Source organism: Macrotis lagotis, chromosome X (genome assembly GCF_037893015.1).
Source record: "Macrotis lagotis isolate mMagLag1 chromosome X, bilby.v1.9.chrom.fasta, whole genome shotgun sequence".
In the NCBI taxonomy this organism is placed as follows: Eukaryota; Metazoa; Chordata; class Mammalia; order Peramelemorphia; family Peramelidae; genus Macrotis; species Macrotis lagotis.
Window position 1 is genome coordinate 640,083,180 of NC_133666.1, and position 16,725 is coordinate 640,099,904.

Consider the following 16,725-nt stretch of genomic DNA (forward strand, 5'->3'; position numbering starts at 1 on the left):
TTTTTCAATTTTATTGGTATGTTTTGGTTTTGAAATTATTTACATTTACAGAATACTCTCTCTTTTGACAAGGTTAAAAATAAAAAGGCAAAAAGATCTTCCTTGGTAAGTACATAAATAATTTCACATTTTTCTCACCTCTATTTTTTTAAATGAACAGAAATCTATTTCCTTTCCCTTCTCCTGCCCCATTGGGAGAAAAATAAAAAGAAATTTTTTTATAATAAATGTCCATACTTAAGTTAAACAAATACTCCCAGGACTTACAAAACAAACATATCTCCTTGCCTAGCCTGTCATCCCTCTGCCGTGGAAAGGATACTTCATCATTGTACTTCTGGAATCATGGCTGCTAAAATGGAATTTCATTTTAGACATATTCTCACTGGCATTCAGACAGAGATGCTCAGAAGCCTGGGGAAGGGAGTATTATCATCCAGTCTCAGCATGCTCAAGTGAACTTGCATTGTATAGTTTCTAGTCTCTTCCTATCCGAGTCACCATCCTCTGCCCTGGCTCTGGTTTGCTGGTACCCTTTCTAACTTGTGAAGCCAAGTGGAAGAGGATTTGCCCTAGAGAGAAGTGCTCTTTCTCTTATACTGTTAGGAAAGAGACTATTCCACCCCCCAGTCCCCATTCTGGTCTCAGTGTTCTGTCTGAAAGTGTTCCTAGGATGATGACAGGAATCACTCTGCCCAGCACCAACTCTCTGGGAGATTGACTTAGTTTCTAATGCCCAGTCTTAAATTTTACATACCCTGGTCTGTCAATCTTTCCTGTTCTAACCAAAGGAAGGATTAGACTTTAGAAAGTTAGCCCATTCCTAAATGGCCTTTGATTGTGTTCTGCCTTCCCAATCTCCTAATTCCTTCAAGATCTATGCTCCCTCCTTCCCCCGTGATAGTTTTTCCCCCCAAGTGACCCCACCTTCTTAGGGAAATAAAGACCCAAACCTGCAAGTATGAAAGGGCCCAGTGAATGTGGGTTGTTGAGGGAAGCTACATTCAGAAGTCCCTTCCTGATGCTAAGGACAACCTTTTTGCAATTCTTGTTGTCCTGTTCCTTTCCTCTTTCCTTTCTTGCCCCATACCCCACCTCAGGAAGTGCTGAGCAGCTTAGTGCTTCTTTATATCTACTAGAGCTACCCACAGCCTGAGGGATTCTTGGACTGCTGATGTACCAGCCTCACCTTCCTTAGACTTTGGCATCCTCTCAGACTCTAGGGTTCAATTTTACCTTGAATTCGGGTGCTGCCTCTTAGTCCATCCATGTACCAGGTACCAGAAGAGCCCCTACAAATTACTGTTATTGGGGTTGGGGGTGGAGGGGCAGGAGAACTTCTATTCTGATTTCTGTATCAGGAGTCATGATGAACTCAATCTCTGCCCTTAGGAACTCTTGGCAAATAGGTGAGTCTTTACATGTCACCCTGCTTGCTGCTCAAAAATTTTTGCTCATCTCCTTGATTTAATCCTTGAAAATAGGTATGAGACTCCTGCAACAAGATGTGGCTATTCTCACTCTGGACTTGTGTCTTGCTCCAAACTCTTGCTTATTGAGGGAGGGGACTCTTGAAATCACCTGTGTTTGGGAAGAATTGGTAGGGGGAAGGAGGAACAAAGTGTGAATTCAGTATCCAACTTGGTTTGATAGAATGCTTATCTGTAGGAAGTTAAAAAGGCTTCTGGGGAAGTAGGAAGTAGTACTTTTCTTGGAGGATCCCCTTTTACATACCTTAGGAGCTGTCAGCAGGGACAAAAGGACCCCTCTATCTGGGCAGAGAGCTGTGTTTTCCACTCTGAAGGACCTGAGCTTCTAGAATTGGAATTCACACTCAGGCAAGGTCAACTCTGGACATAAGAGAAGCAACATGAGTCAGCTCTACTACTTCTGTTCACAAAGTGTTGGTGGATCAGCAGTTTGGTTCTGGTGCCTAGAAGAGGCTGATGGGGGTGGGGAATGGGCTCCTAGGACTAGTTGCTGACATAAAAATATGTTGGCATCTGGAAAGCAAATCATAGCAAAACATGTAAGACCAAGAGTCCAGGTGAAGAAGGAAGAGAACCCTCTGTATTTGAGATAGGGGCCTCCCTACTCTACTTTTAGGGTTTTTAAAGGTATACAGCTTTCTAGGATATGCCTTCAGAATTCTTAAACCTAGGGTGGCTAAGACCCTGGGGTCACCCAGAGCCTTCTTTCACATATCTTTGCTTTTCTTCTCCTTGCTTCCTTCTTCTGTCTCTTCAGCTTGATCCTTCCTCCTCCCTTTTTAAGCTTCTCTGAAATGGCTCTTGACAGCTAGGCCTTTTCTACGTGCTTCTTTGGTTTTTCATTCATTTGCCAATATCTCCAGTCCCAGGACTACCCTCTATTTCCACTCTGCCAATCACGGTCTTTCTTCTTGCAGAATGCTGCCTGGATCCAAGTGGCTGTCTCATTATCTGGGCCTAGTAGGTCTGAATCCTGTGATTTCTTCCATCCTGCTCCTGGCTTTTCTGGCCCTTAGTACCTGGATTCTGACCCAGCTCCTTACCTGTGTTCACCGATACTATATCAATTGCCAGAGGCTTCGATGCTTTCCTCAGCCCCCTCTAAAAAACTGGTTTATTGGCCACATGGGGTTGGTAAGTGGGGAGTCTGGGGTAGGAACTTGGGAATTTAGTGGAGCCAGAAGATTGTAGGGCTGAAGAGATTTAAGGACTAGGGATAATGAGTTAGGGGCTGGTAATTGAAGGATTAGGAGGACTGAGGGTCTTAAAGGACTGAGTATGTGAATGGGTTAGGAAACTGATGAGCTAAAGCACTGAGAGGATCAATGGACTGAGGGATTGAGTAGATGAGGGCACTAATGGCATAAGAGACTGAGAAGATGGATACCAAGACACCAATAAAGAATAATATATGAAAGTAAAGGAAGGTCTGATCCCCTAGACTAGATGAAATAGCCTGATATGAGAAATTGTTGAAATTGCCAAGATTTCCTCATGGTGACAGACAGGATTAGGAATGGGATTACAAGGACTGAAATACTAAGAGCCTGGCAGACCTTCAGGGAATATAGGGATAAAGGGGCCTTAAGGAATTTTAGACAGAAGAAGAAGGATCAGAGTCTGAGAAGATTGAGTATCTGAGGTGGTTAAGAGCCTAACATTCTTGAAGGACTAAAGGAGGTGAATGGTGGGTGAAGTAAAGGGGTAAACAAAGGTCTGAGTAACAGGTTGCTGAGAAGAGTCTGAGTAAAGCCTTTCTTTAGAAGGATGACCTGAGCATTCTGTCTCTCAGGGATGTCACTAGGTGGTTGTAATGAAATTTATTTGTTCTCAAAATTGTGTCAAGGGAATACAGAGAACGTGGCTGCCTTCTCAATGTGATGAGGAATTTTAAAGAAGGCTTAGGCCCAGACTGAATGCCAAAAATATCATCAGAAGGTTTAAAGTGTTCTGCCAGTCTGGGCCATTCTCTCCCTTCTGATTTAGTTCCTCTTCTTATCTATGCTTCAGACTCCTTCCCAAACCAGAGCTTTCTTGCCAGAGGCTAAAGAGCCCTTGTGTTAGAAAGATTGAAGGCTAAAATTAAACCAGTATGGGTTGGGGGAAAAAGTTAAGGTGGTTTTGTTCAAGCTCTGATTCTGAAACTTATTAGATAAAAACTATGAGGAGAAAGGCAGGGTGATAGAGTTGGCAGAAGTTGGGCTTGGAGTGAGGAAGACCTGGATTAATTCAGATGATTGGACTTGGTACCAGAACGGCAAATGACATGCAACAGGTAGAATTTTCAGAGTTAAACTCAGTCACTAAATATTTATAAAATGTCTACTATGTGCAATTTGGATTCAAATCACACCTTTGATATATACTAACTGTGTGATGCTGATTTAGTGACTACATACATATCTTAGAGTTCTGGGAATGTCTCTAAGACTTTATATTGAAGAGAAGGTGATGACTTACATTGGTAAAGGGAGTTTCCTTGTCCGGGAATTTCCTGTAAAGTGAAATTATAGCTCTACTATATCTCTATCCCTTATCATTCTGACCCTATATCTCAATCACAACTGTTCTTTATACATATAAGGACTATTAAAATGCCTCAATACGTGTCTCCTTATGGCAAAGAAGGATCAGTATATACTACTGATTCTTTCCCTAGCCCCTGGTCCCAAACTCTCCTTATCTCAGTTGTCCCATCTCCTCCTCAACTCTCTGAGAATACTCAGCTCCTGACCTGTTCTAGTCTTCAGTTTCTAATTGTTGAATTCTACAGTAGACTCTGACAGCCTTCTTTTAATGGGTAACTATTGCCCCTACCAGGGAGATTTCGCTAATCATTACCAACTGTGGTGAATATGACAAATGATTTGTATGCTCTCCAAAACCTGATATTGCATATTCTAAGGTCCTTAACCATTGTGATATTCTAAATTCTAAGTTTGCTCTTAGGCTCCTACATTTTATGTCCCAAAGTCCTTTTCTGTTCTGATATTCTGTATCCTAATATCTTTCTTAGTTCTTTTATTTCTAACGTTCTTTCCATTCCTGACATTTGCTATCCTAAGTACACTTATCTTTCTGACAACATGTATTTTAAAATGCTTCTCATCTTTAATAATGTTCTAAGGACTCTTCCAATTTAAATTTCTCTATTCTAAGTTTCCTACCAATTCAGACATTCTATTCTTTAAGGATCCTCTTCCTCTATTTTATATCCTGAAAGTCTCAAGTATCTTCTCCAATTTCAACATTTTTAGGGGCTCTTCCAACTCAGTCCCTATAATTTTATGGGGTAATCAATTTGTTGGTCAGGTCATGAGAACAGGACAGCCCTGTCAGAGTCTTTGCAAGGTCACACCTATTAGGAAAATGAGAATGGAGAAGGGCAGGGAGCTTCCATCTGCAGCTGAGTTTCTGTGAAAGATCCCTCTATAGCTTTCTTCTCTGTGGAAACTGAATGAAGGGATTGGTAGATTGTCCAAGCTTTTTCAAAGGAGTTTTAGTTGAATGGGAACTGGAAGCCAGGGCAAGATGAAGACAAGTTAATCCATTCTTTATTAGTGAGATGTCTCTGTAAAGAGAGAGGGTAGGAGGAGAGAGAATATTTATTTTTAAATTGTGATGTGGGTGAGGAGGGAGAGGGACTGCTTTAAGTCTGAGAAGTTTGCATCAATAACAGCAGCAACAATTCTTAGCCTTCAGCTAAGATATATTCCTAGAAATCAACTCTTGGACAAACAGCACTCTATTCTCTCAACTTCCAACTTCCCTATCAAGTCATCTGGGCTCCTTGATTTTAAGCTTTAGGCCCAACCCTTAATCTCTTCTTCCTATATTTTAACAATAGAAGGAAATATATATTGATTAAGTACCTAATGTAACTGGGTCAGTATGTTTCTCTATATCTCATTGGCTTTGATAATAATCTTAAATGCTTTCTTCAGTTTTACCCCAATCTATACATGATGACTTTCCTGATTCCTTCCTTCCTCCTAAGACTTCTCAGTCTTATCCATCTCCTTCCCCTCTTCTTTCTTTTCTATGGCCACACTATCTCTCATGCACCTCTCCAGTTTCTTCTAGGCATGAGTAGGGAACACAGAGGAAAGTGATCCTTTATTACTGAAGATGGACGTGTGTGTGTGTGTGTGTGTGTGTGTGTGTGTGTGTGTGTGTGTGTGTAGTGAATGAGTAGTTTGCAAAAAAGCATTGGTGAAAAAGACAGAATTTCTTATGTTTGAAAGTAGATTCATGTTGAGGAAGAAGTTCATGGAACAATGATATTAATAATGGTATCAAGAGAAAAAAGAGAAAGAGGACTACAATGGTGATTTCTAGTCCATATACTTCTGTGGTTTGAGGGAATGAGGGTCAGTAGAGGAGTGGAGGCATTGGGGGGAAGAACTTATATAAGGCTTTGTTTTTTTCCCTTTTATTGGAGAGAGAACCTCTAATAAAAAGAATTTTCTTTCTTCTCCACATTCTAGCCTAGGAAGGCCAATTGAATTCAGATTTAAAAGAATTATTAATCAGTGACAAAGGAAGAAAACTTGCTTTCATAAATTATGGAGAGTTAAGTGAATTTGCTTGGATCTTCATAGAGTATTTCTTATCTATGCTAAAGGTACAGACTTTTTCTTCTTAGTGTATAAGACAAAAGGTCTTGAAGGCCGCTTAATACTTCTGTTATTCAGATTACTGGAAAGAATGTTTCTTTAAAAAAATGAAAGAATATCAAAATGAAAAAGACAAGGAAAAGGCTGTGTGATAAACTCCATTATACCCCATTCATGTGATTACTGCAACACATCAGGGAAGAGGAATATGTTTTCCCAGAAGATTGGGGCTCAAGCCAATATTCTGATTGTCTAAATTCACACTGATCTCTAGACTAAAATGTTTTTTATTGTCCAGCCATTTCCAACTCTTTGAGTCCATTTGAGTTATTTTTGGTAAAGATACTGGGGTAGTTTGCCTTTCCTTCTCCAATCTATTTTATTGATGTGGAAATTGAGATGAACAGAGTGAAATGACTTGCCCAGGGTCACACATCTCAAAAAAATCTGAGACCATATTTGACCCCAGGAAGATGAATCTTTCTGACTCCAGACCAAGGCTTTATCTACTGTGCTACCTATTCACCCATATATGGAACAAGGAGATGGAGAGAGAAGGGGAAAGGAAGATAGAGAATGGGAAGAAAAAAGCAAAAAAACAATTAGAGATAGCAGATAGAGACAAGAAGCAAAGGAAAAATTCCACCTCTGCAGGAAGTAGCTGGCAAGAACTCTGTGAAGCTGCTCCAACTCCGTCATGGAAGTTTCTAATCTTTGACTGTTCTTCCCAGGCTCTGGTTACTGTAGAGGGTCTTCACTATTTTCATGGACTGAGTCATATGTTTTGTGATGTTGATATCTGGTGGTCAGGGTTATTCATTCCCATGATCAGATTCTTCCATCCTCCCCCTTGCTTAAGACCTGGGTATGGCTCTTGATTTTTATGGGCCTCATTTGGAAAGGGAGAACTTGATTTGGGAGGGGGTGCCAAGGACAGTGTGTGGATACTAGGGAAAGAACACAGACTGAATCACGTTCTGTTCTAGTCTCAGCTTCTACTCTAATCTGTGTCTAATATTGGACAAGTTTCATTACTTCTTTGGACTTCATTAACTTATGCTTGAATCAATTAAATCCAATAAAAATTTATTATGGGTGCATGAGATTCAGGCCTGTGTTTCTTATGTAAATAAAAATATTAAGTTGCTTCTTTTTGAGGAGACTAGAATCTTCTTCTAATGAAAAGAAAGGGAAACGAGGGAGAGAGGGACAATACCATACTTACGCATGTAGATACATGTGGTTAGAGTTTAGGGAGGAAAAAGTCAAAGTGTTCTAAGAAAAATTAAGATTGGAGAAATTACCTTTATTTGGGAAGGACAGGGAAGAAAAGGTAGAAGTCAGGAAGGAATGTATTTATAATATATGGGCCAACCTGTAGGAATGCTGTGTTGGTGGGAGAAAGCAGAGCTGCATATGAGGACAGTAAAAAATTTGATGGAGTTTGAATGTGTAAATGAGATAGAGTGCTACTTCACCAGGCAAATCACAGTCAGGATTCAAAAAGATCTTGATAAACAAGAATATTATACTGAACTTAATAAGATGAATTTTCATGGGAACCAAATTATAATTGGAACCAAAAGTCATTTTAACTAGTACAGGATAGGGAGTTATAGCTATGTAGAAGCTAATCTGAAGAAAAATTCAGAATTGTGATATAGTAATAAGGAAAGTTAATGAGGTCCAGGACTAAGAAAAAATGGTTCTTTTTAGTTAGACTCTTGCTAACCAAGGACTCTGTCTTGTTCTGACCATATTTAAGAATTGTTTTCAGTTCAGAGTTCTATATTTGAAGAAGGGCCTTGATGAGCTAGAGAGCAATCAATGTGACAAAGGACCTGGATTTTCTGTGATGCTGTGACTGGTCAAAGGAACTAGGAAAGAAAAGAGGAGAGAAAATTTCCAATTGTTTCTTTATGCCACCTGAAAGGAGGATTAAACTTTCCTTAGCCCCAGAGGACAATGGATGGAAGTATATTCAGGTCCTATATCAGGAAAAAAACAAAAACAAGAACAAAAAACTTCTTGACAATTAGATATTTCCTAAAGTGAAAGTTTCATCACCTGTAAAAGGAGCATAATAATTTCACACATTTCACAGTGTTCTGTAATCTGTGGAATGTATCATTTCAGAGGTTTGTTCAGGGCTGCCTCAGGGCTAGTATTCTATGGTTGGTTGCCCAGTTGTGGAAGAAGGATCACAGATGGAGAAGACAAGGCAACCATGATATGTAAACAAATGGCTTGACATTGATTCACAGTATGTATGAGAGATAATGTAGCAGAATGAACAATGATTCAGGAAGTCCTGGGTTTGAGTTCCATTTAAGGTCCATTATTAGTTGTGTCACTTAACTCTCCAAGGTGAGGTAATTCATCTCCCTCCCCCCCCCCCCCACAAGGCAGTGGGGTTAAGTGGCTTGCCCAGGGCCACACAGCTAGGTAATTAAGTGTCTGAGAACAGATTTGAACTCAGGTACTCCTGACTCTAGGGCCAGTGTTCTATCCACTACACTACCTAGCTGCCCCGAGGTAATTCATCTTTGAAGACTATGAAATGACAGACTGCATGAGTAGGGGACCTTTCTTCATAAGGATCTCCCTATATTCATGTCAAAACAAGTCTAGCCTGTGGCTATTAGGTCAGCAAAGAGAAGTGAGTATATGGACATGTTTACTTTCAGTTTATTAACTGGCAGGAGTCTTAGGCACCATCCTAAGTGTGACTGTTAGCCAAACTGTCACTAGAAGAGTTATTCAATTCTAATGGAAAGCTTATTGACTCTGAAGACAGGGGACCTGGCTCAGATCCCTTTCCCTAGGTGATCTTTGGCAAGTTGCATTACCTCTTTTGGCCTCCTTTGTTTTCTCCTCTGGATAATTATGGGGTTCTATTTCTAAAGTGGGCAGCTAGGTGACACAATGTGTAGAGTACTGGATCTGGAATCAAATCTATGTTCAAATCTGGTCTTAGAGACTATGACCCTGGACAAGTCATTTAAACTAAATTATCTCAATTTCCTCATCTGTAAAATGATCTGGATAAGGACATGTCAGTTTTTTTGCCAGGAATACCTAAAAGGGGTCACTGAGAATTGGAATGACTGAAAAATGACTAAACCATTCTGAAGGTCCTTCCAGCCCTAGGGATCCATGATGCTAAGAAAGTTTTTGCATTAGTATCAAAGCCAAGATAAGTTTTCAGACAGAAGGAAAAGTACATGTACCCAGAATTTCCTCTTCCTCCTCCAATGCTCTACTTAGTTCTTTCAAGGTCTGTATATTCTCTCACTCCGATGATGGAGGAAATAACCCCCTTTCCCCACTTCTCTTCTTGACTCTGTGCTTCAAGGATTCATGGCAGGGGATGTGGGGGGAGATGAAGGTGGGACCACATTCCTGCGACTCTGTTCTATGAGATTAAACAGGGATGGCGATGTTAGGCAAAGGGAATGAAGTGAGTTCAGGCTCCAGCCAATCCCTCTGGCCATCTGGTTCCTTGTGTTATCTGTCTCCTCAGAGGTGAATTCCTCCCCATCCATTCTTTCCTCAGATACAAAATTCTGAAGAAGGTCTGCTGTACACCCAGGCACTGGCTTGCAGCTTCAGGGATGTGTGCTGTTGGTGGGTAGGGGCCTGGTGCCCCGTGATACGCCTCTTCCACCCCAGTTACATCAAGCCAGTCCTCTTGGCTTCAGGTAGACTTCCATTCTCCTTGATCCCCCATACCCCCTTCCCAATGACAGGCTAGGTTACTGAGGTCTCTGTGCTGTCTATCTGCTCTAGACAGAGAGAAATGACCAGGAACCTTTCAGGTCAGGTTCCTGAAACAGCAGCAGAATAGAGAATTTTGGTAAGGCAACTTTGTCTCCTATTGATCTGGACACTACAGATCTTGCTCCTTTATCCAACTAACCAACTGGACTGCATCTTAAGCCTTGGGGTCTTCCTGGTCTACATTTGTGATATTTCTGGTCCCAGATCTCCATCTTCATAGACCACATATGGGCTGTTTCTGAACTGTTTTGGTGTTGTATATGGGACTATATTTCATACTGTCCTGGGTCATGTCTCAGCTTTGTTGGGTCGATGTTTAGATCATGTTTCAGACTGTTCAGGATTATGTGTAAGCTTTATTGGTGCCTTTTGGGGGGTTTTAAAGACCACATTCAAAGTGTATCTGGGCTGTGTCAGAACTGTGTTAGTGGAGTGCTTTGGGGCCAGAATGCTCAGAGCCTTATCTGAGCTGTGTTGATGTTATGTTTGATTATATCTATGACAATATCTGGGCTTTGTGCATCACATTTAAAGGCCATGTTTTAGGTACATATTTGTGCTAGGTTTGGGTCTATGTTTTCCTTGAGACTTCAAAGAGGTTATGTCCCAAACCATGTCTGTGCACTGACTGGGGCTATATATAAAGTTGTATTCAGAATGGTTTTCCAGAGTGGCATCTAGAATCAAGATGAGGGAATATCTGTAACATATTTATAAGGGGTCATCTGGCCCTTATCCTAATTATATGTCTAGCTCATGTCTTATGTACTATAGATTATTGGAGTGGGGAAGCACTGATGCCCTACTGGGGCTATATAGAATTCTGGACCACATCAACAGATATCTGCAAAGCTTTGGGAATAGAATGAGTGTAGAGGGAGATTTGTTCTCTATATGGCATGTTCCTGGAGGCATATCTAAGATATAAGAGAAGTCTGGCAAAATGAATAGAGTTGCCATGGAAATCAGAAAGACCTGGTTTAATTTGTCTCTGATATATGCTAGTTACATAATCATAGGCAAAGCACTTAACCTCCTAGTGCTTCAGAATACTATAAGACCACATGTTTCAGATTAGAAGAAAAAATATACAGTGAAGTCTGGAACTTCTATGGTGGAAATTCCCTACATCAATGAAATTAGATGTTCAATGTAGGGAGTGGAAATTATCTAATCATATCCAAGCTCATATGTGCACTCTGTCCAAGTCCATGTTTAAGCTTCTGTCAAAAGTATATGTCTAGGCTATCTTTAGGGACAGGTCTTGGAGATCATGTTTAGGTCATATTTAGGATATTTCTTGACCTAGTAAATTTCTGGGTCATCTTTTTGAAAGGCATATCTTTCTCCCAAAATATCACATTCATGATTTGTTTTGGCTCATGCCAAGAATGTATAAAGTCCATGTCTTGGGAGTGGATAGTGCCTGAAACCATGCTGGGGCTATGTTGGTAATGGTGGGTCAAGTATTGACCATATTCAAAGTGCTTTCCACCAAATCTGGGGCCTTCTTTAATTCATATTGACTCAGCAAAGCTAGGTGTGTCTGCCATAATACTATCTCTTTTCTCTGCCCTCTGTCTAGCCTCACATCTTTATTCCTTCCATTCTCTGTTGTCCTCTTTTTGCCTTGTCCATGCTTACAGTGGAACTTGGAGTTGGGGTAGGGATGGTGGGTGATAAAGCAAATGAAGTTCCTTGTTGACTTTGAAATTGGGATCCCAACCCTTGATTGACTTCTCCTTTATCTTTTCTGGGCCATTATATTTTCCTTGTTCTTCCCTTATCCCCAACCATAATTGTGTCAAGCCTCTGAAAGATCTGCTCCCTCCTACAGCTCTTAATGCACCCAAAGATAAACTCTTCACTGGCTTCCTGGAACACTGGCTGGGTGAGTGATGTATAAGAATATCCAGGGAGAAGACTTTGGTCAGGAGGTAGAGGGTGGATTGTGTTGGCCAGGAGGACTAAGGAAGAGAAAGTGAGGCTTGAGATGAGGTCAGTATTGGGAACTTAGGAACAAGACTTTGGAGTATTTGATGAAATGGAAGATTAGTATGAGGTCCTTGCTTGGGGAGTGGATGGGTATTGGGCATTGGTATTTGGACAATTTAAAGACTTAGGACTCTCTGTTAATGAAGGTCTAGGATTGAGAACTAAGGATATGTGGATTGAGGACTAGGAATTTGTCAGAGGCTGGGACTGAGGACCTTGTATTTGGGGACTGAGAGATATAAAAGTCAGGAGAAGGAGTGGAAGATTGAGGTGAGGGCTGAGCATTTTGTCCTAAGATCTGGGAGACTGGATTTAGACCTGATACTTGGAGATTGATGCCTACTATTATCTTTCTTCTAGGGGATGGACTATTTCTGAGTAAAGGAGAAAAATGGAGCCGGCACCGGCGTATGTTGACCCCAGCTTTTCACTTTGACATTCTAAAATCTTATATGAAGATCTTCAATCAGAGTACAGATATCATGCATGTAAGCCAGAAGGAGCTGGGTCAGGGTGGGAAGCAACCCATCCAAGGCTGAGCCTATGCAAAGCAAATTCTCTTCCAGACCAGGGTGGGTCTTAATAGGCATAATAGGGGTTATAGCAACATCCATGTTTTCTTGGTTAGAGTGTAATAGAATTGAGACTGAGACAGAATTCGTGACCACCATCATCCAGTAGTCTTTTCCAGGACTTTGCAGATCAGTTTCATTTCCTCCCCAAATCCTGAGAGTATGAATGAAGGGAAGTACTGATTATCCCCATTTAACAGATGAAGAAGGAAGATCTGACCCAGAGAGGTGTCATCACTTTTTCAAGGTCACACAGTTTTTCATTGGCAGATCTGGGATTAGTTCTCAAATCTTGATTCCCAACAAAGGATATTTCCATTCCAATGGCAAATTCTCTAAGTGATTCATGATTTTATTAATCTTGCCATGACAAACAGAGATTGTTCTCTTGCTATTTCTGTGTAACTGAAAGGGGATGAGCTAGAAGGTTATGTCCTAGGAGAAGGCCAGCACCAAAAAAACTGTTTATCTGTCTGGTCTGTCTTTCTTTCCTTACCTCTGCCTTTCTCTCTTTCAGGAAAAGTGGAGACGCCTGTGTGTTGGGGACAGCAATTACCTGGATATGTTTGAACACATCAGCCTCATGACCTTGGATAGCCTGCAGAAATGCATCTTCAGTCATAACAGCAACTGCCAGGAGTAAGTGTCAGCCTAACTCTTGGCTCTGGGGACTCAGGGCCTACCAATGAGGAGATGATAGCCCCAGGCAGTATGGGATGGGAGAACTCCAAAGCAGATAAATGAATAATGTTGAGGACAGAATCTGGAAGATTGGGAAGGAAAAGTCACTTGAAGGTAATGTAGACCATGGAGGCCACATACATGACTGCCTAGGAATGAGAAGCAGGGTAGGACCATCAGGAAATGGATGACATGGGTTCTAATCTCAGCCTTCTTATTGACTACTGGTGTTACCTTAGCCAAATTGTTCACTTTTTCTAGGGCTCAGTTTTCTCATCTACAAAATGGGAGGGTTAGATTAGATGACTTCTGAGGTCCCTTCTAGTTGCCATGGAGAAGGATATGAGTAAGAGTCATAGGTAGCTTCAACTACATGTTAAGAAAAAAAAATATATATATATATAATATAGTGTGTGTATGTATAGATATGTGTGTCTATATCTATATCTATATCTGTATCTGTATCTACATTTTGATTTTTTTCCCAAAGCTAATTTCTCCAAAGGCAACAGAAAAGAGATTGCAAAAATTAATAGACTTGTAGGAAAATTTTTTGGCCTCACTGGGTCCATCCTAAGAGAGACTTCAGTAGACCTGATTATGGTGATCCCTTTTTATAGACACCAGGAACACTTGGCTTTGAACCCAGATTAGCAGATAGACCTCTTAGCAGTTACAAATAAGGAACATCAACTAGCCAGGCTCAGGCCATTATCTGTCTGGGAAGATGTTGTTTTTAATTGCTCTGACTGAGGTCAGCAGTGATCATCTCTATGAGTGGAACCGAGAAAGAGACCCTTTGGTTCACTCTTTTTCCTAAAAATGTCATCCACAAATATGCCTCTTCCACCTTCTGTCATTGTCTCCTCTTCCTCAGGGGAAGGCATCTTGTCATGGACACTTCCCCAGATCAGTCATTGTAAGCCATTGTGGTAGTTCCAATAGTAACTATTCACATTACTTTTATTTAAATTTTGTTTTTAAATTATGGAATAAAACAAGCATTTCTATAACATAGTACAGTCCTCAGTCCCAACCTCTGACAAATTCCTAGTCTTCAATCCACAGATCCTTAGCTCCCAATCCTAGACCTTCATAGTACTCCATAGTAAATAAGCCAACAAGTCTACTTAACTTGCTATTTCTTTCAAATATACCACAAAATTATGATATAATTTTTTTCTTCCTTCCCACCATAAAGACTGATTAAATGAGTATACAATTAAAAAATCTAGCAAGAGAACAAATTAAAAAATGCAACTGAACACAATTAGAAAATCCTAATAATTAAAGGTAAGATTAATAAAGTTGACATTGAGAAAAAACATTAAATCAATCAATAAAACTATAATTGATTTTCTAAAAAAAGCCCAAATAAAATAGATAAGCAATTGGTTTATTTGATTTGAAAAAAAGAGAAAACCAAATCTAATCTTAAAAATTAAAAGGGTAATTATATAACCAATAAAGATGAAATTAAAACAATTTTAAGGAGTTATTTTACCCAATTTTATATGTCAATAAATTTAACATTTTCAGTGAAATGGAAGAATATTTACAAAATTATCAATTATCTGGATTAGCAGAAGAGGTAATAGAATATCTTGATATACAACTCTTAGAAAAAGAAATTGAACAGGTCATGTCCTTCTTTTTATGGGTTATTTCATTTTTCCAATTATGGTTTAACATAAGAAAAACTATTAACATAATTGATTACATCAGTAGTAAATGTAAGAAAATAATTATATCAACAGATGCAGAAAAAACTTTTTGACACTTCTTTTAAACATACTTGGGAAGTATTGGTGCACCTGGAGTTTTCCCTAAAATGATAAAACACATTTATCTACAACCATCAAAAGTATTATTTGCAATGGGGAATAAACTAGGGGTGTTCCCATTAAGATCAGGTAAAACAAGAATGTCCATTTTCACCAATATTATTCAATATTGTATTGAAAATCCTAGCAATACAAATAAAAGAAGAGAAAGACATTGAAGAAATCAGAATAGGGAATGAGGTAAGAAATCTATCTCTTTTTGCAAACGGTCAAAGTGTAGCAGGTAACAGAGTAAATCCAAATAAATCATCAACATTCCTTTATATCACAAACTATTTGCATGCTAGTTGTCGCCAAGCTAAGCATATTGTTAACAACCATTTCCCCCAATAGGGCAGCTAGATGGTGCAGTGGATTGGGCATGACCTTGCAGTTAGGAGGACAGGAGTTTGAATCCAGTCTCAGATACTTGTTAACTGTGTGACCTTGGGCAAGTAACTTAATCCAGATTGCCTCACATGTAGGGCTATCTCCAGTCACCCTGATCCACAGCAGGCCACAGGACCCAGATGGTTCTGGAGGAGAAAGCAAGGCTGGTGACTTAGCATAGTGTCCTCTAACTCAAATCCAATTCATGGACTTGTCATGGCATCACCTCCCTGTTGTTATGGTCTTCTATAAATAATTATTTTCCCCAATACAAGACTGGGTTTTATATTAATTTTTGCTATAAAAGATGCATTAGAGTTTATTTTCCAGGAGATGTCTTACCTTCCCTCTCACCCATGTAAGCAATCTATATTTATTCATGCGCAAAATCTACACTTATTCATGTATAAAAATCTACATTTATTCAAATACAATCATATCATCTTCCGGAGCATCATCATAACTTTCCAAATTCTGACCTTTCTTGCAACTCCATTTTCTGAAGAACCATTGGCCCCAATCTCCTTCACCCAGCATTAGTGCTCTCCCTAAATGAGTACTTCTTGTCCATATAGCTGGCTCATAGTGTATTGACATCATACCTATAAGTGATTTTTAACCTATGAATTCTTTGCTCAAGACCACTTCTTGCAGGTTAGGCTTCATAAAGTTTCCATGCTGATTTCTTTCCATTCTATTTTCAGTGTAGTCATTGATTTTCATATGCAAAAAGTTTTTGAATGGCTTGTTAATACAATATAAAGAATTTGGAGATAGGGAGTTATTTCTGCAGAAATTATTATTTGATCTCTTCTGCTTTCTGTGAGGAAGATCTTCATTTCTTATTGATGGTAAGTGCTGGTTGAATGACAGATTAGCAGACCACTTTGGCCACCTTGGAAACAAGTGGCAGCATTAAAATCACCTACTTCCTTATAATTACTAGTGTGCACCAGTCTTTTTTTTGGTTTGAAGAACATAAATGCCTGAAATGCATTCAAACTTATCTTTCTTAACCTTAGTGCTGAATAGAGGAGAGACTTCATTTCTATCCAGATGTTATCAAGTATGCATATTATTTGTGTGTTGTGTATATACTCCGATTGGTCTTAAGGCAATAAGTTTTGAGTTCATCTGTTTATTTAGGCTTTTACCTCTTGTCCAAAGTGGCTCACCTGGGTATTTATAAATACTTATTTATAATTTATATTATCATTTAAGTATTAATGTTCATAACATTATTTATTTATAATTAATTATATATTTATATGATTATTTTAGAATTCCATACATCCATCATGTTTTGCAAGAGACAAAATGCTTTTGTCTGGCTGACAATCTTAACTGGGGTTTATTTTTGGGGTAGGGCTTATAATTC

At 39.5% G+C, this 16,725-nt stretch overlaps 1 protein-coding gene across 7 annotated transcripts in view; it reads left to right on the forward strand.

Annotated features, from left to right (window-relative positions):
* Positions 1-1,074: 1,074 nt before the first annotated feature.
* The window catches only part of LOC141500840 (cytochrome P450 4F3-like), a 21,896-nt gene continuing 6,245 nt past the window's right edge, over positions 1,075-16,725 (forward strand). The window contains exons 1-6 of one of the 7 annotated variants that reach the window (XM_074204332.1): positions 1,075-1,277; positions 2,408-2,624; positions 9,663-9,807; positions 11,724-11,777; positions 12,242-12,369; positions 12,971-13,092. In XM_074204332.1, coding sequence (XP_074060433.1) covers positions 2,409-2,624; positions 9,663-9,807; positions 11,724-11,777; positions 12,242-12,369; positions 12,971-13,092 — 665 coding nt within the window. In that variant the 5' untranslated portion in view covers positions 1,075-1,277; position 2,408. Of the gene's footprint in view, positions 1,278-1,301; positions 1,410-1,429; positions 1,956-2,388; positions 2,625-9,662; positions 9,808-11,695; positions 11,778-12,241; positions 12,370-12,970; positions 13,093-16,725 lie in introns of those variants that run through there. The other 6 variants (XM_074204334.1, XM_074204339.1, XM_074204335.1 and 3 more) reach the window with 6 other exon arrangements.